Source organism: Mobula birostris, chromosome X (genome assembly GCF_030028105.1).
Source record: "Mobula birostris isolate sMobBir1 chromosome X, sMobBir1.hap1, whole genome shotgun sequence".
Lineage (NCBI taxonomy): Eukaryota > Metazoa > Chordata > Chondrichthyes > Myliobatiformes > Myliobatidae > Mobula > Mobula birostris.
Window position 1 is genome coordinate 71,370,165 of NC_092402.1, and position 20,053 is coordinate 71,390,217.

The following is a 20,053-nucleotide window of genomic DNA, read 5'->3' on the forward strand; positions in this document are numbered from 1 at the left end:
AGATCATTGAAGTCATCCTTCAAGGACAAAACACAATTACGTTGGTAATTGTACCATCATTAATTATAACATTGATGGGGACAAAAAAAAACATCTCCAAGACAATTCAACTTCACAAGCCAGGTCCACATGAAGAAATCAAGACAGCGAGTGAAAGAACCAAATTAAACAGCAAAAACAACCTGGCACTTAATGTCAGTAAGACGAAAGAGCTGATTGTGGACTTCAGGAAGGGTAAGACGAAGGAACACATCCCAATCATCAGAGGAATCGGAAGTAGAGAGAGTGAACAATTTCAAGTTCCCGGGTGTCAAGATCTCTGAGGATCTAACCTGGTCCCAACATAGCAGTGTAGTTATAAAGGTGGCAAGACAGTGGCTATACTTGATTAGGAGTTTGAAGAGATTTGGTATGTCAAAAAATACACTCAAAAACTTCTATAGTTGTATCGTGGAGAGCATTCTGACAGGCTGCATCACTGTCTGGTATGGAGGGGCCACTGCACAGGACCGAAAGAAGCTGCAGAGGGTTGTAAATCTAGTCAGCTCCATCTTGGGTATTAGCCTACAAAGTACCCAGGACACCTTCAGGGAGCGGTGTCTCAGAAAGGCAGCGTCCATTATTAAAAACCTCCAGCACCCAGGACATGCCCTTTTCTCACTGTTACCATCAGGTAGGAGGTACAGAAGCCTGACGACACACACTCAGCGATTCAGGAACAGCTTCTTTCCCTCTGCCATCCAATTCCTAAATGGACATTGAATCTTTGGACACTACCTCATTATTTTTTTTTTAAATATACTGTATCTGTTTTACATGTTTTTTAAATCTATTCAATGTATACTGTAATTGATTTACTTATTATATTTATTTTTTTCTCTGCTAGATTATGTATTACATTGAACTGCTGCTAACAAATTTCACGTCACATGCCAGTGATGATAGAACTGATTCTGAAAATCTAGTTTCCCCATTAAGCAAACTGACAAAAGGACAAAACTTATTTTTTAATATCAATGATATTTCAATACTTTTGAGAAACATGATAAATTATAGAATATTACAGCATAGGAAAAGACTCTCCAGCCCATAATGCTGTGATAATCTAATTAAAAGCCAAACATATAAACTATATCCATATCCCATCACTCCTTACATATTCTTATACCTCTTTGATATCTGCCTCCACTACCGCCATATTCCAAGCACCCACCACTCTGTAAAAAGCCTGTCCAACATGTCTCCTCAGAACTGCTTGTTCTCTAATATTAGATATTTTGACCCTCAGAAAGAAACAGGGAACCAAGCAAAAACTGAAATAATCATTTCCACCTCAACGGAAACAGATTACCAAATAATTGGACTGCACATTCACTGCTTTGTTATGAAAAACTGAGGTTATAATCTTCAAACTCCCATTTACTTACTTGCTGATATCCATACAACATCTGGCAAGAAGATACTTGCACTGAGGGGTAGTACAGCTATGGGTTTTCAAAAGCCGATAGGCTTTGTATGCTTTCCCTGAGCGATAGTAACAGGTTGCCAAGAGAAATAGAGCTTCTTCAGAACAAACTGTAGAATAAAATGAAAGCATTTTTCATAAACACAATACATATTTTCTGAAAGCCAAAATAATATTTTACTTGATATGAACACCATTTAAAAACCCTAGAAGAGCTTTATGCATTCCCCACCCCCCCACCAAATTCTTATCTGGACAAAGCAAACATGATCGCACTTCATTGCTTGAGGAAGTTCACAGAATCATTGGTGTGTCTGATGGTCTGGACAAGGTTCCATTTCATTGAATGAATGGCAATTTGAATTTATGAATGGGGCTCAAAACTGTTTTTCAGAACTAAAATTTTCCCAATAATGAGTGGGTTTTAAAAACCATTCATTGCCTTTCAAATTAAAGATTTAGCAGAAAACAAAATAATACCAAATGCTGCCAACAACATAACAGACAACTCAGTTCAATTCAGAAAAATATTCTTTCAACCACTGTAATTTAATGATCACTAACAATGAAGCTGGCAGTATTATCAATTAAAATATTCATTATGATGTAATTAAGAATTTCTAAGTAGATTAACTAGGAGGATTACTCAACTGGTATTCCAGAGACTTGAAAAATGTCTGGAGACCATGAATGCTTGAGATCGCATCATGCCCATATTTTTTTTTTTTTTTTTTTAAACTCACATTCTCCAAGAGTTCTCAAAAACATGGGGGAGAAAAGTTAACATGGTCTGCACTTTCAAAGCAGAAATGTGACCAACTAGAGTAAAGACAGGACCTTAGTTGGTCATGTATTTTGATTATATAGGTATCAAACTATCACACTCCTGCCCCACCTGATTTTTCATTGGACTGCTCCTGATGTAGCCATTTTCCAAATCTATTCAGGCACCACTACCCAAACCTTTCTCCATGACATTAACACTAGGATGCTTCCTCTTACACCTGTATGGAATTCATAATTTCAGTGTCATAAACAATTTCTACCCTGTTCCCAAATTCACTCGGTCTATCTCCAACACTTCACCTTCCTTTTTCCATCTCCACCAACATCTACTACAACCCCACAGCTATCTAGACTTTGCCTTCTCACACCTGCTCTTGAAAGGATGCCTTTCTTTTTCCTCAATTTCTCCATCTTTGCCACATTTTTTTGGTGAGGCTTTCCTGTCCACAACATCCGAGATATCCTCTTCTCAGTAAACAGTGCCTCCCTCACATTTCATTTATTTTGAACACTTCTGTACACACCACTGCAAGGCAAAACTGGAATAGTTTCTCTGGTCCTTACCCATCACCACACCAGCCCAAGCACCCAGCACATCATTCGCAACTTCCACTAGCAACAATGTGATTCCACCACCAGCTACATTGTCCCCTTCTTAAACCTTTCTGCAAAGATCACTCACATCTCCCCTCCCCAAGCACATACCCTTGTAATCAGGAAGGATACTAACTGTTCCTACACTTCCTTTCTCTCCACCACCCAGGACCTGACTGGCTCATCCAGGTGAAGAAAACATTCAGGTGCATCTGTTTGGAAATAGTTTATTTTTTCCAGTGGTTCTAATATGATATGTGGCCCTCAGCTATGTGGAGTACTTCGCCATGTATTCAACCTGAGCCTGAGTCTCCAGAGGGTTCCTGTACTGTGGAAAACGTCCTGCCTCGTCCCTGTGCCGAAGACGCCGTGCCCCAGTGGCCTCAATGACTACAGACCGGTGGCATTGACTTCCCACATCATGAAGACCCTGGAGAGACTTGTTCTGGAGCTGCTCCAGCCTATGGTCAGGCCACACTTAGATCCCCTCCAGTTTGCCTACTAGCCCCGACTAGGAGTTGAGGATGCCATCATCTACCTGCTGAACCGTGTCCATGCCCACCTGGACAAGCCAGCGAGCACTGTGAGGGTCATGTTTTTTGACTTCTCCAGTGCGTTTAACACCATCCACCCTGCTCTGCTGGGGGAGAAGCTGACAGCAATGCAGGTGGATGCTTTCCTGGTATCATGGATTCTTGATTACCTGACTGACAGACCACAGTACGTGTGCTTGCAACACTGTGTGTCCAACAGAGTGATCAGCAGCACTGGGGCTCCACAGGGGACTGTCTTGTCTCCCTTTTTCTTCACCATTTACACCTCGGACTTCAACTACTGCACAGAGTCTTGTCATCTTCAGAAGTTTTCGGATGACTCTGCCATAGTTGGATGCATCAGCAAGGGAGAGGAGGCTGAGTACAGGGCTACCGTAGGAAACTTTGTCACATGGTGTGAGCAGAATTATCTGCAGCTTAATGTGAAAAAGACCAAGCAGCTGGTGGTAGACCTGAGGAGAGCTAAGGTACCGGTGACCCCTGTTTTCATCCAGGGGGTCAGTGTGGACATGGTGGAGGATTACAGATACCTGGGGATACGTATTGACAATAAACTGGACTGGTCAAAGAACACTGAGGCTGTCTACAAGAAGGGTCAGAGCTGTCTCTATTTCCTGAGGAGACTGAGGTCCTTTAACATCTGCCGGACGATGCTGAGGATGTTCTACGAGTCTGTGGTGGCCAGAGCTATCATGTTTGCTGTTGTGTGCTGGGGCAGCAGGCTGAGGGTAGCAGACACCAACAGAATCAACAAACTTATTCGTAAGGCCAGTGATGTTGTGGGGATGGAACTGGACTCTCTCACGGTGGTGTCTGAAAAGAGGATGCTGTCTAAGTTGCATGCCATCTTGGTCAATGTCTCCCATCCACTACATAATGTACTGGGTGGGCACAGGAGTACATTCAGCCAGAGACTCATTCCTCCAAGATGCAGCACAGAGCGTCATAGGAAGTCATTCCTGCCTGTGGCCATCAAACTTTACAACTCCTCCCTTGGAGGGTCAGACACCCTGTGCCGATAGGCTGGTCCTGGACTTATTTCATAATTTACTGGCATAATTTACATATTACTATCTAACTATTTATGGTTCTATTACTATTTATTATTTATGGTGCAACTGTAACGAAAACCAATTTCCCCCTGGGATCAATAAAGTATGACTATGATCTCTACATCGGTGTGACCAGGCGTAAGCTAAGTGACTGCGTTGCTAAACACCCGCACTTCCTCTATCATGACCATCTCGATCTCACAGTTGCTAGCCATTTTAATTCTCCTCCCCACTGCCTCTCAAACTTGATTCTTCTCAGCCTCCACCACTGCACAGGTGAGGGTAAACAAACAAGAGCAACACCTCACATTCCACCTGGGTATTCTACAAATGACATTAACATTGAATTCTCTAACTTCTGTTAAACTCCTCCCTCATCTGCTTCCTCTCTGATGTATCCAGTTCCTCCTACACCCACCCCAGACCCCCACCTATATTCCTTTAACCTCCTCCACCCACTCCATCTGCCCATCACCCACAAACTCTTCCCACTGGTTCCTTGCACAACAACTATCTGAAATTCTGAGTCTCTACTGAAAGATAGCAGGCAGAAAGCACATCATAGTCATGTTAGCTTAACCTTGAATTGTTTATTCAGCCTCAGGTGGTACCATTCATGCCATCCTCTCATGGCTGTTCCTACATACCTTCAGCATAGAGCCTTTCTGCAAGGAAGACCGCATCCCGATAAGCATAGTGGTTAAGCGCATGCCAAATAGCAGCCTGCAGAAAGAAAAAGAAATGTGTGAAATCTTTGCAACAAATTTTCAAAAAGATAAACATTACTGAGTTTTAACTATGTTCAAGATCTACAGCTCAATAAAAAGCCAAAATGAAACAAAGAACTGACTGTGCAAGTCGGAAAGCAATTTAAGACTCAGTCATGTAACAGAACCAGTCCCTTTAGTTCAACCACACCACTGCGACAGACAAGCAACACACACAAAATGCTGGTGGAACGCAGCAGGCCAGGCAGCATCTATTGGAAGAGGTACAGTCAACTTTTCAGGCCAAGACCCTTCGTCAGGACTAACTGAAGGAAGAGCTAGTAAGAGCTGTGAAAGTGGGAGGGGGAGGCGGAGATCCAAAATGATAGGAGAAGACAGGAGGGGGAGGGATGGAGCCAAGAGCTGGACAGGTGATTGGCAAAAGGGATACAAGGCTGGAGAAGGGAGAGGATCATGGGATGGGAAGCCTAGGGAGAGGGGAGCCCAGAGGAAGAAGTTATAGTGAGAGGGACAGTGAGAGGAAAAAAGAAAAAAGGGAAAAAATAAAAACTAATAAATAAGGGATGGGGTAAGAAGGGGAAGAGGGGCATTAACAGAAGTTAGAGAAATCAACGTTCACGCCATCAAGTTGGAGGTTACCCAGACAGAATATAAGGTGTTGTTCCTCCAATCTGAGTGTGGCTTCATCTTGACAGTAGAGGTGGCCGTGGATAGACATATCAGAATGGGAATGGGACATGGAATTAAAATGTGTGGCCACTGGGAGATCCTGCTTTCTCTGGCGGACAGAGCATAGGTGTTCAGCAAAACGGTCTCCCAGCCTGCGTCGGGTCTTGCCAATACATAGAAGGCTGCACCGGGAGCACCGGATGCAGTATATCACCCCAGCCGACTCACAGGTGAAGTATCACCTAGAAGGACTGTCGGGGGCCCTGAATGGTGGTGAGGGAGGAAGAGTAAGGGCAGGTGTAGCACTTGTTCCGCTTACAAGGATAAGTGCCGGGAGGGAGATCAGTGGGAAGCAATGGCGGGGGGGGGAACGAACGGACAAGGAAATCGCGTAGGGAGCGATCCCTGCAGAAAGCAGGGGGTGGGGGGGGGGGGGAGGGAAAGATGTACTTGGTAGTGGGATCCTGTTGGAGGTGGCAGAAATTACGGAGAGTTATATGTTGGACCCGGAGGCTGGTACCTCCTCTACACCTACTCTAACCATCCTGTACATCTCTGCAAGATCACACCTGTTTCAAGGAAAATCCTAGTCTGTCCAATATTTCCCAAAACTGAAATGCATCAATCCATACAACATTGCAATGAATCCCCTCTACACCTTTCTCAGCAGAATTATATACTTCCTACGGTGTGGTGACCAGAACTGCACACACCATTTCAAATGCAGCCAAACCAACCTTTTATAAAATTTATGCCACCATGATGAAGGCAAGGATCTCATACACTTTTTTCTTCAGTTTCTGTATCTCTTCTGCTACGTTCAGGGATCTGTGAATTTGTAGGTTGGTTTTTCCTTCCGCCCAGTCTCCCAAAGAATATAATGTTTTCTGTGCATGAACAATCCTCACTTGATGCTCCAAAATGCAACACATCACATCTGTCAGAATTCAATTCCACCTGTCATTCCTCTGCTCAACTTCCTAGCTCATTTATGTTATACTGGAGTGCAAGAATACCATCCTCCCAATCCAAAGCACCACAAATTTTCATGTGATTTTCTACATTGATATCCATGCTATTATGGATGTCATCTAATGAAATTCATTAAATGACAACTGCTAAACTACCAATTTATTTTATTACTTCTAAGCTCAAATAAATTTGTGAAACAGGGTATCCCATGGACAAAGGCATGCTTACTACCCCTGCTTTTCTAAGTGTAAATAAATCTGTTACAAGAATTATTTCCCCAATAATTTTCCAAACAGTTAAAAGTTTCACTGGCCTGTAATTACTTAGCTTACCCCTGCTGCTTATTTTGAATAAAGAAACCACATTTGTTCATTTGGCACCTTACATGATGCAAAAAAACACAACTGTCAGGGTCCCAGTAATCTCAATTGGCTCCCACAGCAGTCTGGGATTTCACTTTGGGCAACATACACTTAATCATGCCCTGCAGATTTAACAACCTTTATTTGCTTCAAGGCATCTAACACCTCTTCCTGTTTAATTCTAACATGGCCAGTCATTATAAATCAAACAGAACAACATGAAAGCTGCCTTCTTTTAAATCTATGATTTAAGGAATGAAATCAATATTTAATGTTCCTGGGCATGAATAAAGTCACATGGGACAATATGCAAGGAATCCACCTCAGAATGCAGTGCAAGATTGAATATTATAGAGAAATAGAGACATTAAAGGGGAATTTTAATAAGTACATTAACCATAATTATTAAGTTAAGCACAAAAAAGGAGAGACTGGAGGGGACGTAGTAAGGAAAAGTATTCAGTGTGAATTATTTTGATAATTTTAAAAGATTCTTGCTTCTACTTAAGACTGGAAGTGGCTAGAATATGCTAAAGGACTGCACAGAATAAAGAGTGAAGTTATCAAAATTATACAGTATACAACTATATTAGATACACGCACACAAATATGCACAATTACATTGTATACTTCTATATTATTTAATCAGCAAAGAAATGAAACAGAAAGGAAAGAGCTATTTCCTTTCAGTGGACAATGAGAGGAGCCCTGCTGGCAAGGTCGGCTTGGTGAATTAGTGCATTCCTGACGAAAAATCACTCTTAACATTGCAATAACACTAAACTCAGCACTACGGCCAAGGCAGAGCTCAGCCTTACTGAACTGTGGGGAAAATGCACTTCATATTTCACACCTCAGTTTTTAAACCCAACATTCATTTGAGTACCACCTCTGATCTTTTCAGGAAGCTGCATTTAAGATTATTTAATCATTAAATGAGCTTCCAAATTTATCTTGAAATAAACTCAGAAGCATGTATAAACAGTTCTCTTCTCCATCCTCTTTCTCCACCACTAAAAACACAATTGCTATATCACTTTCCAGTTCTAATTAATGATTCTGTTTCTCTCCCCAGGGAGAGCATTCAATCCGCTGGGTGCTTTCAAAATTTTCATTTTTGCTGTTACCACAAGCTGTGAAATGACCATCAAGGTGAACAGGGCAAGGTCACAGGATCAGTCCTCTGAGAACTGGTTATCCATAGAGACCACTCAGTAGGGTGATGACGATGTCTAGAGCTCCAATAGTCTCATGGGGTCCACAAAGGTTGGCAAAGACAAGAAAACAGGTGGGGAAAGCAAATGAGACAAAGGACAATCTAGCTCACTGCAGAGGATAATCTAGCAGCATTGTGTTTTTGCTCGAAATGCTCAAGAAAGATTTTTTGGAGGAACAAAGGGAAAACATAGGATAGCTGAAAAGGAAAAAAAAAAAAAAAAAAAAAATGAACCTTGGGCTTCATAAGAGGCATTTTCCTGATCAGAGGTAATGTTACAACTGTATAGGACCCTGTTCAGACCCCACTTGGAGTACTGTGCTGAGTTCTGGTTGCCTCACTACAGGAAGGATGTGGAAACCATAGAAAGGGTGCAGAGGAGACATACAAGGATGTTGCCTGGATTGGGGAGCATGCCTTATGAGAATAGGTTGAGTGAACTCGACCTTTTCTCCTTAGAGCGACGGAGGATGAGAGGTGACCTGATAGAGGTGTATTAAGATGATGAGAAGCATTGATCGTGTGGATAGTCAGAGGCTTTTTCCCAGGGCTGAAATGGCTAACATGAGAGGGCACAGTTTTAAGGTGCTTGGAAGTAGGTACAGAGGAGATGTCAGGGGTAAGTTGTTTGTTTTTTTTTTAAAAAACAGAGTGGTGAGTGCATGCAACGGTGGTGGAGGCAGATACAATACGGTCTTTTAAGAGACTCCTGGATAGGTACATGGAGCTCAGAGAAATAGAGGGCTATGGGTAACTCGAGGTAATATCTGAAGTACATGTTCAGCACAGCATTGTGGGCTGAAGGGCCTGTATTGTGCTGTAAGTTTTCTGTTTCTAATCACAAAATCAATTGTCAGCTATCAAGAATTAAGTGCAACTCACAGCAAGTAAATTCAACATCAAATTCAGTTAAATTAAAAAAGTGAAATGAAATGAAATGAAAATTTAAAAGATAATTAAAACTTAAAGATGGCGTTATCCTGTTGAATTGGAATTAACTTTTCATTTAAAGGGGACCATCTTGAAGTCATTACATGGAAAGTTTAGTCCTTATCCGTGACTTCAATTCAACAAACATATGCCATTCAAATTATCTTCAGTTATGAGACAAGAGCAATAATGGTTTACATCTTGCTGGCCCAGTTCTCTGCATTCTGAATCATAGCCATGACTGCATCCCCTTCCCTCCCACACAACACAAATACTTACCGGACCAGGATTCAGATTCACTGCCCCAAAGCAACCCAGTCTGAACACTGCAAGATAAGAAATGGCAAGCAACAAAAAGATGCCATTCCAAAAAAATATTTACAACTGAAGTCCTGCCACTGCAATTTGCTTACTACTGAAACACATGAATGGTGAACACCACCCCCCCAGCCTGGCCCCACATTCACCTGGACAATAAAGACACGCATGTCACACGATTATTTATTGACTACAGCTCTGCCTGCAATATTAAAATGCCAACCAAATTCATTAAACTCTGGACCCTGGGAGTCAATGCTCCCTCTACAACGAGATCCTTGACCTTCTGACCAACAGACCACAACGTCCTGACGAAGGGTCTCGGCCTGAAACGTCAACTGTACCTCTTCCTAGAGATGCTGCCTGGCCTGCTGCGTTCACCAGCAACTTTGATGTGTGTTGCTTGAATTTCCAGCATCTGCAGAATTCCTGTTGTTTGCGTTTTTAAAAGACCACAATAAGGATAGGCAGCAACATAGCTGTCACAATTATTCTGTTGCTTCACAAAAAATGCATCCACACCCTATACACTCATGACTGCGTGGCCAGATTCTGCTCCAAATCAGTCTACACATTTACAGGTGACACTACTGTAGTGGGCTGAATCTCAAATAATGATGAGTCACGGTACAGGAAGGAGATAAAGAGCTTGGCAGCATGGTGTCATGACAACAACCTTTCCCTCAAGTCAGCAAAACAAGAGAGCTGGTCATTGACTGCAGGAAGCGGCGCACAGCACCTGCTCCCATCTATACCAATGGTGCTGAAATTTCCTAAGGTACAAAGGTTCAATTTCTTCGGAGTGAACATCACTAATAGATTGTCATTGTCCAACCAAATGGAGGTAATGGCCAGATTGCTCACTGTCACTTCTACATCCTCAGGAGGCTAAAGAAATTCCTATGTTGCAGTCAACCGTTATCATCATTATTGGTACACCACGGAAAGCATTCTACCTAAATGCATCATGGTTTAGTATGGCAACAGCTCTATATGGGAGCACAAGAAATTGTAGAGAGTTGTGGACACAACTCAGCACATGTCAGAAACCAGCCTTCCCTCCATGGAGTCTGTCTACTTCTCAGTGCACAAGTAAAGCAACCAGCATTATGATCAAAGACCCCACCCTCTTCTTCGATCAGGCAGAAGATACAAAAGCCTGAAATCATAAACCACCATGGTCAAAAACAGCTTCTATCACTGTTATAAAACTACTAAATTGTTCCCTAATATGAAAACTTAAGACGCTTGACCTCATAATCTACCTCGTTATGATCTTGCACCTTGTTTACCTGCACTACTTTCTCTGCAGCTATTACACTTGATTCTGCATTTTTTTTAAAACCTTGCTCAACTTCAATACACTGATTTGTATGAACAGTATGCAATACAAGTTTTCCACTGTATCTTGGAACATGTGCCAATAATAAATCAATTGCAATTCCAGCTTTGCCAGCATTTCAATTCGTGATGCATAGTGGAAAAAAAATAGGAACTACAAATTCAAAGCAGTGACAAGTTAGTAGTCCAACTATTCAGTAGTTCATTGCTTTTTCACCCTTCAGTGAGATGGATGGGCTTGGTGCAGCGATATCAGCTTCTCATCATCAGGCTCAGTGTACCTCAAGAGTCTCAGAACCCCAGGTTCAATAATCTGCAGTGTGTTTCGTTGCTTTGAAAGATGTTGGGCGACTGTAATGAAACCGTGCTTCACCAAATACAATGTTGGAAAGGCAATAAAGAACATGTTGAAGTTTTTCCCACAGTGCAGGATAGCATTCAGAGATTTCATTCTGCAACCAAAAGTCTTGATATGATTTTTTGAACCTTAGCTTCAGCTCAGTCATTTTGGAGCGAGATCAGTTCTTCTTCCATCTTCTGTTAATTCCTCATTGCAAGTGTTCAGGAATGGATTTATAACAAATTCCAGATTGGGTATCAAGAGAAAATTCTGTAATCTCTCACGTCTTCATGTGGCTCAGTCAGGTGGGCATAGTATACTTGAAGATCATCATCTGGTGTTCGTTCGTTCTCTTCCAACTCAGAGTGACTTGGAAATTGAAAAAGGTCGTGACGGGCAACAGTGAACTTAAATAGGGTTAATTTAAACAGAAAAAAGTGGAGATGACCAATTTGGTTTTAATAAGATTCACATCAATTCCTTGCAATTGAAGATTGATTTCATTAAACTTAGTGAACAATTCTGACAAATGAGCAATGTCATGCCTCATATTCTTGAGTTGATTAATGAATGAAGCCATCATCGTCATCGTGGCTATCCCTTGAGGTCAATGATGATGGTCTTCGTTCCATTGGTCTATTTGTGGGCTGTCAAGTGGCTTACGAGTCCAATCTTGGCTTTGAAATTTCTTCCGCATTCAGGACAGGTAGTTCCAGATGGCAGATCGGGCTTTGGATGTTGCTGCCTCTCTTTCCATTTTCTTCTCTTTTCTTAATTCTGCACATCTGTTGGCTTCGAAAGTTGTTGTCCCTTCTCGGATGATGGCTTGCCAAAGTTTCCTGTCCTTGGCATTGGTTTCCCAATTGTTGATGTCAACGTTACATTTCTTCATGTTGGCTTTTAAGACGTCTTTGAATCTCTTCTGTTGGCCACCTCTTTTACGTTTGCCTTCTTTAAGCTGGGAGTAGAAGACTTGTTTTGGCAGACGTTCATCTTTCATCCGAACAACATGACTGCTCCATCTTAGTTGGTTCTTGATGACGTAGGCTTCAATGCTTGTTGTTTTTGCTTCATTTAGCACACTGACGTTGATTTTTCTATCTTCCCAGCTGATATTTTAAGATGTTTCGAAGACAGCGTTGATGGAACTTTTCAAGTGCCTTCAGATATCGTCGGTATGTTGTCCAGGTTTCTGATGTATACAGGAGCGTTGGCATCACCACTGCTTTGTACACTAACGTTCTGGTGTCTGTTCGGATGTCACGATCATGAAAGACTCTTGTTCGGAGATGTCCAAAAGCTGTTCCAGCGCATTTAAGACAATGTTGGATCTCGTCATTAAGGTCGACATTGGAGGACAGGTGACTTCCAAGATACGGAAAGTGGTCCACGTTTTCCAGGGTTGTTTCGCCAAGTTGAATTGATGGCTCTATCAGATTTGTCTCAGTTGGTGACAGTTGATAGATGATCTGAGTCTTCTTGGAATTGATGGTAAGTCCAAGTTTCATGTATGCACAGTTGAAGGCAGTCAGAATCTGTTGTAGGTGGTTTTCTGAAAGAGCTGCAACACTGTTGTCATCTGCGTATTGGAACTCGGTGAGGGAACTCGTGGATGTCTTGTTTTTGGACTTGAGACAGGCAAAATTGAAAAGTCTGCCATCTGTTCTGTAGGCAATTTCAATTCCTGGGGGTAGGTCGTCCTTGATGTGGATGATTGTCGCAATGAAGATGGTGAACAAAGTTAAGGCAATCACGCAACCCTGTTTTATTCCTGATCTAACTTGAAAAGGCTCACAGGTACTGTTACTGACCATGATTGTGGCAAGCATGCCTTCATGGAGGAACCTCAGGATTCAAATGTACTTTTCAAGGTATCCATAGGTGGACAGGACATCCCATAGGAGTTCCCTAGATACTGAGTCAAAGGCTTCAGTGAGGTCGATGAATGCCATGAACAACTTCAACTTTTGTACACAACATTTTTGTTGTAGTTGTCACTTTGTGAAGATCATGTCGATTGCTCCACGTGATGGTCTAAAACCGGCTTGGATCTCCAGGAAGATCTTGCTCAGCCAAAGGCTTGAGCCAGTTGTTCATGATGCAGGTGAGGATCTTTCTTGCTGTTGCCAACAGGGAAATTCCACAACAGTTTCCGCATTCAAATTGATCGCCTTTCCTTTTGTAGATGATAACGATTGCTCAGTCTCTAAAGTCTGCTGGTGCATCTTCATTTATCCAGATCTTGATGAGAAGTTGATGCAGTTGGTAATGAAGCGGGTTACCTCCAATTTTGTAGACCTCGGCTGGTATTCCATCGAGTCCAGCGGCCTTGTTGTTTTTCAAGGTTTTGATGGCTTCCTTGACTTCAAGTGTTGGTATTTTGCTTCGGGAGTCGTCAACGGGCTGTTTTGGAATGTTGTTAATCACATTCCTGATAAGTGAGACGGTTTGATTTATAAGATCTTCAAAGTGCTCCCTCCATCTAGAATTGATGTCAGCATTGCTCTTCAGGATGGTTGAACCATCTTTGCTTTTGAGAGGGGCTTGACGGTGAGTGGATGGGCCAAAAATAGCTTTAGTTGCGTTGAAAAAGCCTCGAGTGTCGTTGCCGTCTGCTAGTTGTTGGATTTCCTGAGCTTTCTTCCTCCACCATTGGTTTTTCAGGTTTTGGGTGCTCTTCTGGACTGCAGTCTTGCATTCCTGATAGTGTTTCCTTTTGGTAGCCGATTGTTGGTCATTTTGTAAGGTGATGAAAGCTTTTCTCTTTTCATCGATGAGTTGTTGGAGTAGTTTATTGTTATCATCGAACCAATCCTGATGTTTTTTCGTCTTGATCCCAATTGTCTCTTTGCAGGAGTGTTCTTCAATTGATTCCAGTGTTCTTCTACAGATGGTGGGATTTGTTGAGGCAGTTATTCTTGAAGATTTTGTTGGAATTTCTGTACGTGGTTGATGTCTTGAAGGATGTCACCATTGAATTTCTTAATAGGTGTTCTGATTTTAGTGTTTCCTTTTGGGCCGAATCTTCATTCTCATGGTGGACGAAATGAGTCGATGGTTTGTCCAGCACTTGTCAGCACCAGTAACAGCTCTTGTTATCAGTACATCTTGTACGATGATGTAGTCGATGAGGCGCCAGTGTTTGGAGCGTGGATGCTGCCAGGAGACTTCGTGCCTGTTTTTCTGGCGAAATAGGGTGTTTGTAATCACCAGGTTGTGTTCAGCACATTTGGTGAGGAATGTTCTATTGGCATTGACCTTGCCAACGCCTTCCTTGCTGCCTATGATCTTTTCCGACTCTGGCATTGAAGTCTCCCAAGAGAATGATGTTGGGAACAGAGGAAAGGACGTCGTCAAGTTGGGCGTAGAAGTTCATCTTTACTTCATCTTCAGCGTCCAGAGTTGGAGCATAGGCGCTGGTGATGATGGCGTGTTGGTTCTTGACAAGCTGGATTCACAGAGTCATGAGACATTCACTGATGCCCAGTGGTTGCTCTGTCAGCTTCTGAAGTAGGCTGTTTCGGATGGCAAAACCTACTCCATGGATCCTCGCTTGTTCAGGATCAAGTCCTTTCCAGAAAAAAAGTGTATTGACCTTGCTCTTCCTTTAGTTGCCCTTCTCCAGCTCTGCGGGTCTCACTCAGAGCAACAATGTCAAAGCTGAATTTTTGGAGTACCCGGGCTCCTCTCTGGTCAGTCTGAGTTTGGGTTATCCATAGAGTTCATATATTCTAGGTTCCAAATTTCATAGTTTCACTTCTCAATGTTTTTCAACCGCACAATGGTGATCCCTCTGGACGCAGCTTTCCAGACAGGATGGGGTGAAGCAGACTATTTTTAAGCCACCTTCCCAGTTCAAGGTGAGCAGAGTGGATCCTAAATAGGGCTGCTCAGACGTGAATACTGCTACCGAACAACTTTCCTGCTTCTGTCCAGAAGTTGAGCGACTGAATCAAGTATTCACCACTTCCGTGCCTATTCTTGACTGGGAGCCTCCAGCCATAACATTGTCTGCTCCTGTCACCCTCCCCCGATCACCAAAAGACCTGAAGTGACCCACAGAGTGAAGATGCCTGTGTGTGTATTTGTTTAACATGTACTTGATGTTGTACTCCAAGAAGCACACGATACTTCACAAATCAACCAACTGATTCCAATGGCATGGAAACCACGACGATTGGAGCTGATGGATTTGTTGCAGCCTTCACCCACCTTCACACCTTCAAGTTCAAAGTAACTTCGTCCACCTGTTCCACCGTTGAGGTTTTGGTGGATTGTTCTTTATCAGGGACCTCACCCTCTACCTTACCGTCATGGGTGACCCTACCAGGAGCATAGCTCCAGACGGCATTGCTCTCGGGATCTCAGGACCACACAAGCTTCTCCATCGCGACAAGGTGACAATCCACAGAAGCATTCAACTCTTCAAAGAACTGCATCATCGTTTCAAAAAGCACCTCAGGGTTTTAAGAGCCATCTGACTTCTGCGTGCAACAGCAGGCATTCAAACTGTTCAACATTCTCAATACAGAGCACTAGAAATAGTCGAGAACTGAGAGCATGGAACTTGAATTTATTTACCGATCTGATAACAGTATTTAATTACAAACAACAGGAATTCTGCAAATGCTGGAAATTCAAGCAACACACATCAAAGTTGCTGGTGAACGCAGCAGGCCAGGCAGCATCTGTAGGAAGAGGTGCAGTCGACGTTTCAGGCCGAGACCCTTCGTCAGGACTAACTGAAGGAAGAGTGAGTAAGGGATTTGAAAGTTGGAGGGGGAGGGGGAGATCCAAAATGATAGGAGAAGACAGGAGGGAGAGGGATAGAGCCAAGAGCTGGACAGGTGATAGGCAAAAGGGGATACGAGAGGATCATGGGACAGGAGGTCCGGGAAGAAAGACCGGGGGGGGGGAGGGGGGACCCAGAGGATGGGCAAGAGGTATATTCAGAGGGACAGAGGGAGAAAAAGGAGAGTGAGAGAAAGAATGTGTGCATAAAAATGAGTAACAGATGGGATACGAGGGGGAGGTGGGGCCTTAGCGGAAGTTAGAGAAGTCGATGTTCATGCCATCAGGTTGGAGGCTACCCAGATGGAATATAGGTGTTGTTCCTCCAACCTGAATGTGGCTTCATCTTTACAGTAGAGGAGGCCGTGGATGGACATGTCAGAATGGGAATGGGATGTGGAATTAAAATGTGTGGCCACTGGGAGATCCTGCTTTCTCTGGCGGACAGAGCGTAGATGTTCAGCAAAGCGGTCTCCCAGTCTGCGTCGGGTCTCGCCAATATATAAAAGGCCACATTGGGAGCACCGGACGCAGTATATCACCCCAGCCGACTCACAGGTGAAGTGTAGCCTCACCTGGAAGGACTGTTTGGGGCCCCAAATGGTGGTAAGGGAGGAAGTGTAAGGGCATGTGTAGCGCTTGTTCCGCTTACACGGATAAGTGCCAGGAGGGAGATCAGTGGGGAGGGATGGGAGGGACGAATGGACAAGGGAGTTGTGTAGGGAGCGATCCCTGCGGAATGCGGGGGCGGGGGGGGGGGGGAGGGAAAGATGTGCTTAGTGGTGGGATCCCGTTGGAGGTGACGGAAGTTATGGAGAATAATATGTTGGACCCGGAGGCTGGTGGGGTGGTAGGTGAGGACCAGGGGAACCCTATTCCTAGTGGGGTGGCGGGAGGATGGAGTGAGAGCAGATGTACGTGAAATGGGGGAGATGCGTTTAAGAGCAGAGTTGATAGTGGAGGAAGAGAAGCCCCTTTCTTTAAAAAAGGAAGACATCTCCCTCGTCCTAGAATGAAAAGCCTCATCCTGAGAGCAGATGCGGCGGAGACGGAGGAATTGCAAGAAGGGGATGGCGTTTTTGCAAGAGACAGGGTGAGAAGAGGAATAGTCCAGATAGCTGTGAGAGTCAGTAGGCTTATAGTAGACATCAGTGGATAAGCTGTCTCCAGAGACAGAGACAGAAAGATCTAGAAAGGGGAGGGAGGTTTCGGGAATGGACCAGGTAAACTTGAGGGCAGGGTGAAAGTTGGAGGCAAAGTTAATAAAGTCAACGAGTTCTGCATGCGTGCAGGAAGCAGCGCCAATGCAGTCATCGATGTAATGAAGGAAAAGTGGGGAACAGATACCAGAATAGGCACGGAACATAGATTGTTCCACAAACCCAACAAAAAGGCATGCATAGCTAGGGCCCATACGGGTGCCCATAGCTACACCTTTAGTTTGGAGGAAGTGGGAGGAGCCAAAGGAGAAATTATTAAGAGTAAGGACTAATTCCGCTAGACGGAGCAGAGTGGTGGTAGAGGGGAACTGATTAGGTCTGGAATCCAAAAAGAAGCATAGAGCTTTAAGACCTTCCTGATGGGGGATGGAAGTATATAAGGACTGGACATCCATGGTGAAAATAAAGCGGTGGGGGCCAGGGAACTTAAAATCATCGAAAAGTTTAAGAGCACGAGAAGTGTCACGAACATAGGTCGGAAGGGATTGAACAAGGGGTGATAAAACAGTGTCGAGGTTTGCAGAAATGAGTTCGGTGGGGCAGGAGCAAGCTGAGACAATAGGTCGGCCAGGACAGGCAGGTTTGTGGATCTTGGGTAGGAGGTAGAAACGGGAAGTGCGGGGTGTGGGAACTATAAGGTTGGTAGCAGTGGATGGGAGATCCCCTGAGCAGATAAAGTCGGTGATGGTGTGGGAGACAATGGCCTGGTGCTCCTTAGTGGGGTCACGATCGAGGGGTAAATAAGAGGAGGTATCCGCAAGTTGTTGCTGTGCCTCGGCAAGGTAGAGGTCAGTACGCCAGACTACAACAGCACCCCCCTTATCGGCGGGTTTAATAATAAGGTTAGGATTAGTGCGGAGGGAGTGGAGAGCAGAGCGTTCGGAAGGAGTGAGGTTGGAATGGGGACAAGGTGCGGTGAAGTCGAGACGGTTGATGTCCCGTCGGCAATTAGCGATAAAGAGATCCAGAGCAGGCAGAAGACCAGAGCGGGGTGTCCATGAAGAAGAGGAGGGTTGAAGACGGGAGAAGGGGTCTTCAGTGGGGGTGGAAGAGTCCTTGCCAAAGTAGGCTCGGAGACGGCGGAAGAAAAGTTCCGCATCATGGTGAACACGGAACTCGCTGAGGTGTGGGCGAAGGGGGACAAACGTGAGGCCCTTACTGAGAACAGAGTGTTCTGCCTCCGACAGTTGAAGGTCGGAGGGGCTGGTAAAGACCCGGCACGGATGAGAGCTGGGATCGGGGGGGGGTGGGGGGGGAGAAGAGGCTGGGGGTGTCAGTGGAGAGGGGAGGGTTGGGGTGAGAGGAAGATGGAGCCTCCGAGGGCCCAGGAGTTGACGGTGGGATCTGAGGAAGACGGGGCTGCGGAGTGGTGGTGGGGGAAGGGGAGACAGGAGTCACAACAGCACAACATTTAATTATTTGTGCAGCCAATGACTTTTTTTTTGCGACAAGATGTTAAAATATACAGTAAATATGTTGGGTATAACTTTTTTCAAGAAAGTAATAACCCCATGGTGGAGTCCTGTCACTGATGGTGTCACATCTGTTGCACAAGCAAGAATGTTGGGGAGCAGACTATCCTTCTGATTGAAAAAAAATTAATAAATTTATTATCTAAGTACATACATGTCAGCATATAAACCCCCGCGATTCATTTTCTTGCAACCATTCACAGTAAATACAAAAAACATACCCAACAAACACAACCAATATGCAATAGACAATAAACTGTTAAAATAAAGAGAAAAATAATAACAAACAAGCAATAAATATCGATAACATGAGATGAAGAGTCCTTGAAAGTGAGTCCATAGGTTGTGGGAACAGTTCGGTGTTGGGCCAAATGAAGTTATCCCCTCTGGTTCATGAGCCTGATGACCCAACAACTTGAACTATTGACTCGCCCTTCGTGTCTGTTTCTAGTTCCTTTGCAAATAACAATTCTTGAAACATGCTTTCATCTCTTATGAAGCAAACGTAACCAAGAAGCAAAGATTCGTTGCCTGGCAAAGTTGACTCATCCAACTGCAGTGCAAATTCTGTTGTCCAATCTATGTTGTACAACGTGTCTTCCATATTCTCAGACATTTCACCTATTCATTTTTGAACAGAGTTGTCACTGAGCGGAATTGCTTTAATTATTTAGACTGCTGACTTCTGAAAATTTTCACAAATTGACTGAAAATAAGCCAAGTTCTTGTTTGCTTTATCAATGTGCATTCTCTTCAAATGTTCAAGGAGCCTGGATGGTTTCATTGCCTCGTTTGAAAAAGCTCTTTCACACAACATACACATCGGTTGCTTGGTGCTAGTATAGATCCGTATTCCAGATACTCCACACTACACTACACTGTCTATACTTTTTGATTGAACTGCTTTTGCCTTTTTCATTATGGATAAACGACCACTATTGTTCAAGCCCAACCTTAAAGGCTGCGAACAATTAAGATGTCATCACAGCTGGCTCTGACTGAAGGTACATAAAGAGGGACTGTGATAACTTGGTTGGGCTGTGGGCTCGAGAAATACAGTCAGGACCATTTGAAAGGATGTTTTCTTTATAATGAGCAGTCAGGACCAGGGAAAAAACGAGACAAGGATGTATTCATAACCTTGGAAATTGATAAAGAAGGAGTCTGTGACAGCAATGTCCCTAAGAAAAGGGACAATAATACATGCAGGGATATTTGTGGAAGCTCATAATTTCTAACAGCT

The 20,053-nt window shown here is 43.7% G+C and overlaps 1 protein-coding gene across 4 annotated transcripts in view; it reads right to left on the minus strand.

The window, feature by feature from the left end:
- cdc27 (cell division cycle 27) overlaps positions 1–20,053 on the minus strand; it is a 121,919-nt gene that overhangs the window by 90,883 nt on the left and 10,983 nt on the right. For all 4 annotated transcript variants that reach the window (XM_072249281.1, XM_072249284.1, XM_072249282.1 and 1 more), the window contains exons 2-3: positions 5,099–5,174; positions 1,428–1,575 (exon numbers count right to left, since the gene is read on the minus strand). In XM_072249281.1, coding sequence (XP_072105382.1) covers positions 1,428–1,575; positions 5,099–5,174 — 224 coding nt within the window. The remainder of the gene's footprint in view (positions 1–1,427; positions 1,576–5,098; positions 5,175–20,053) is intronic.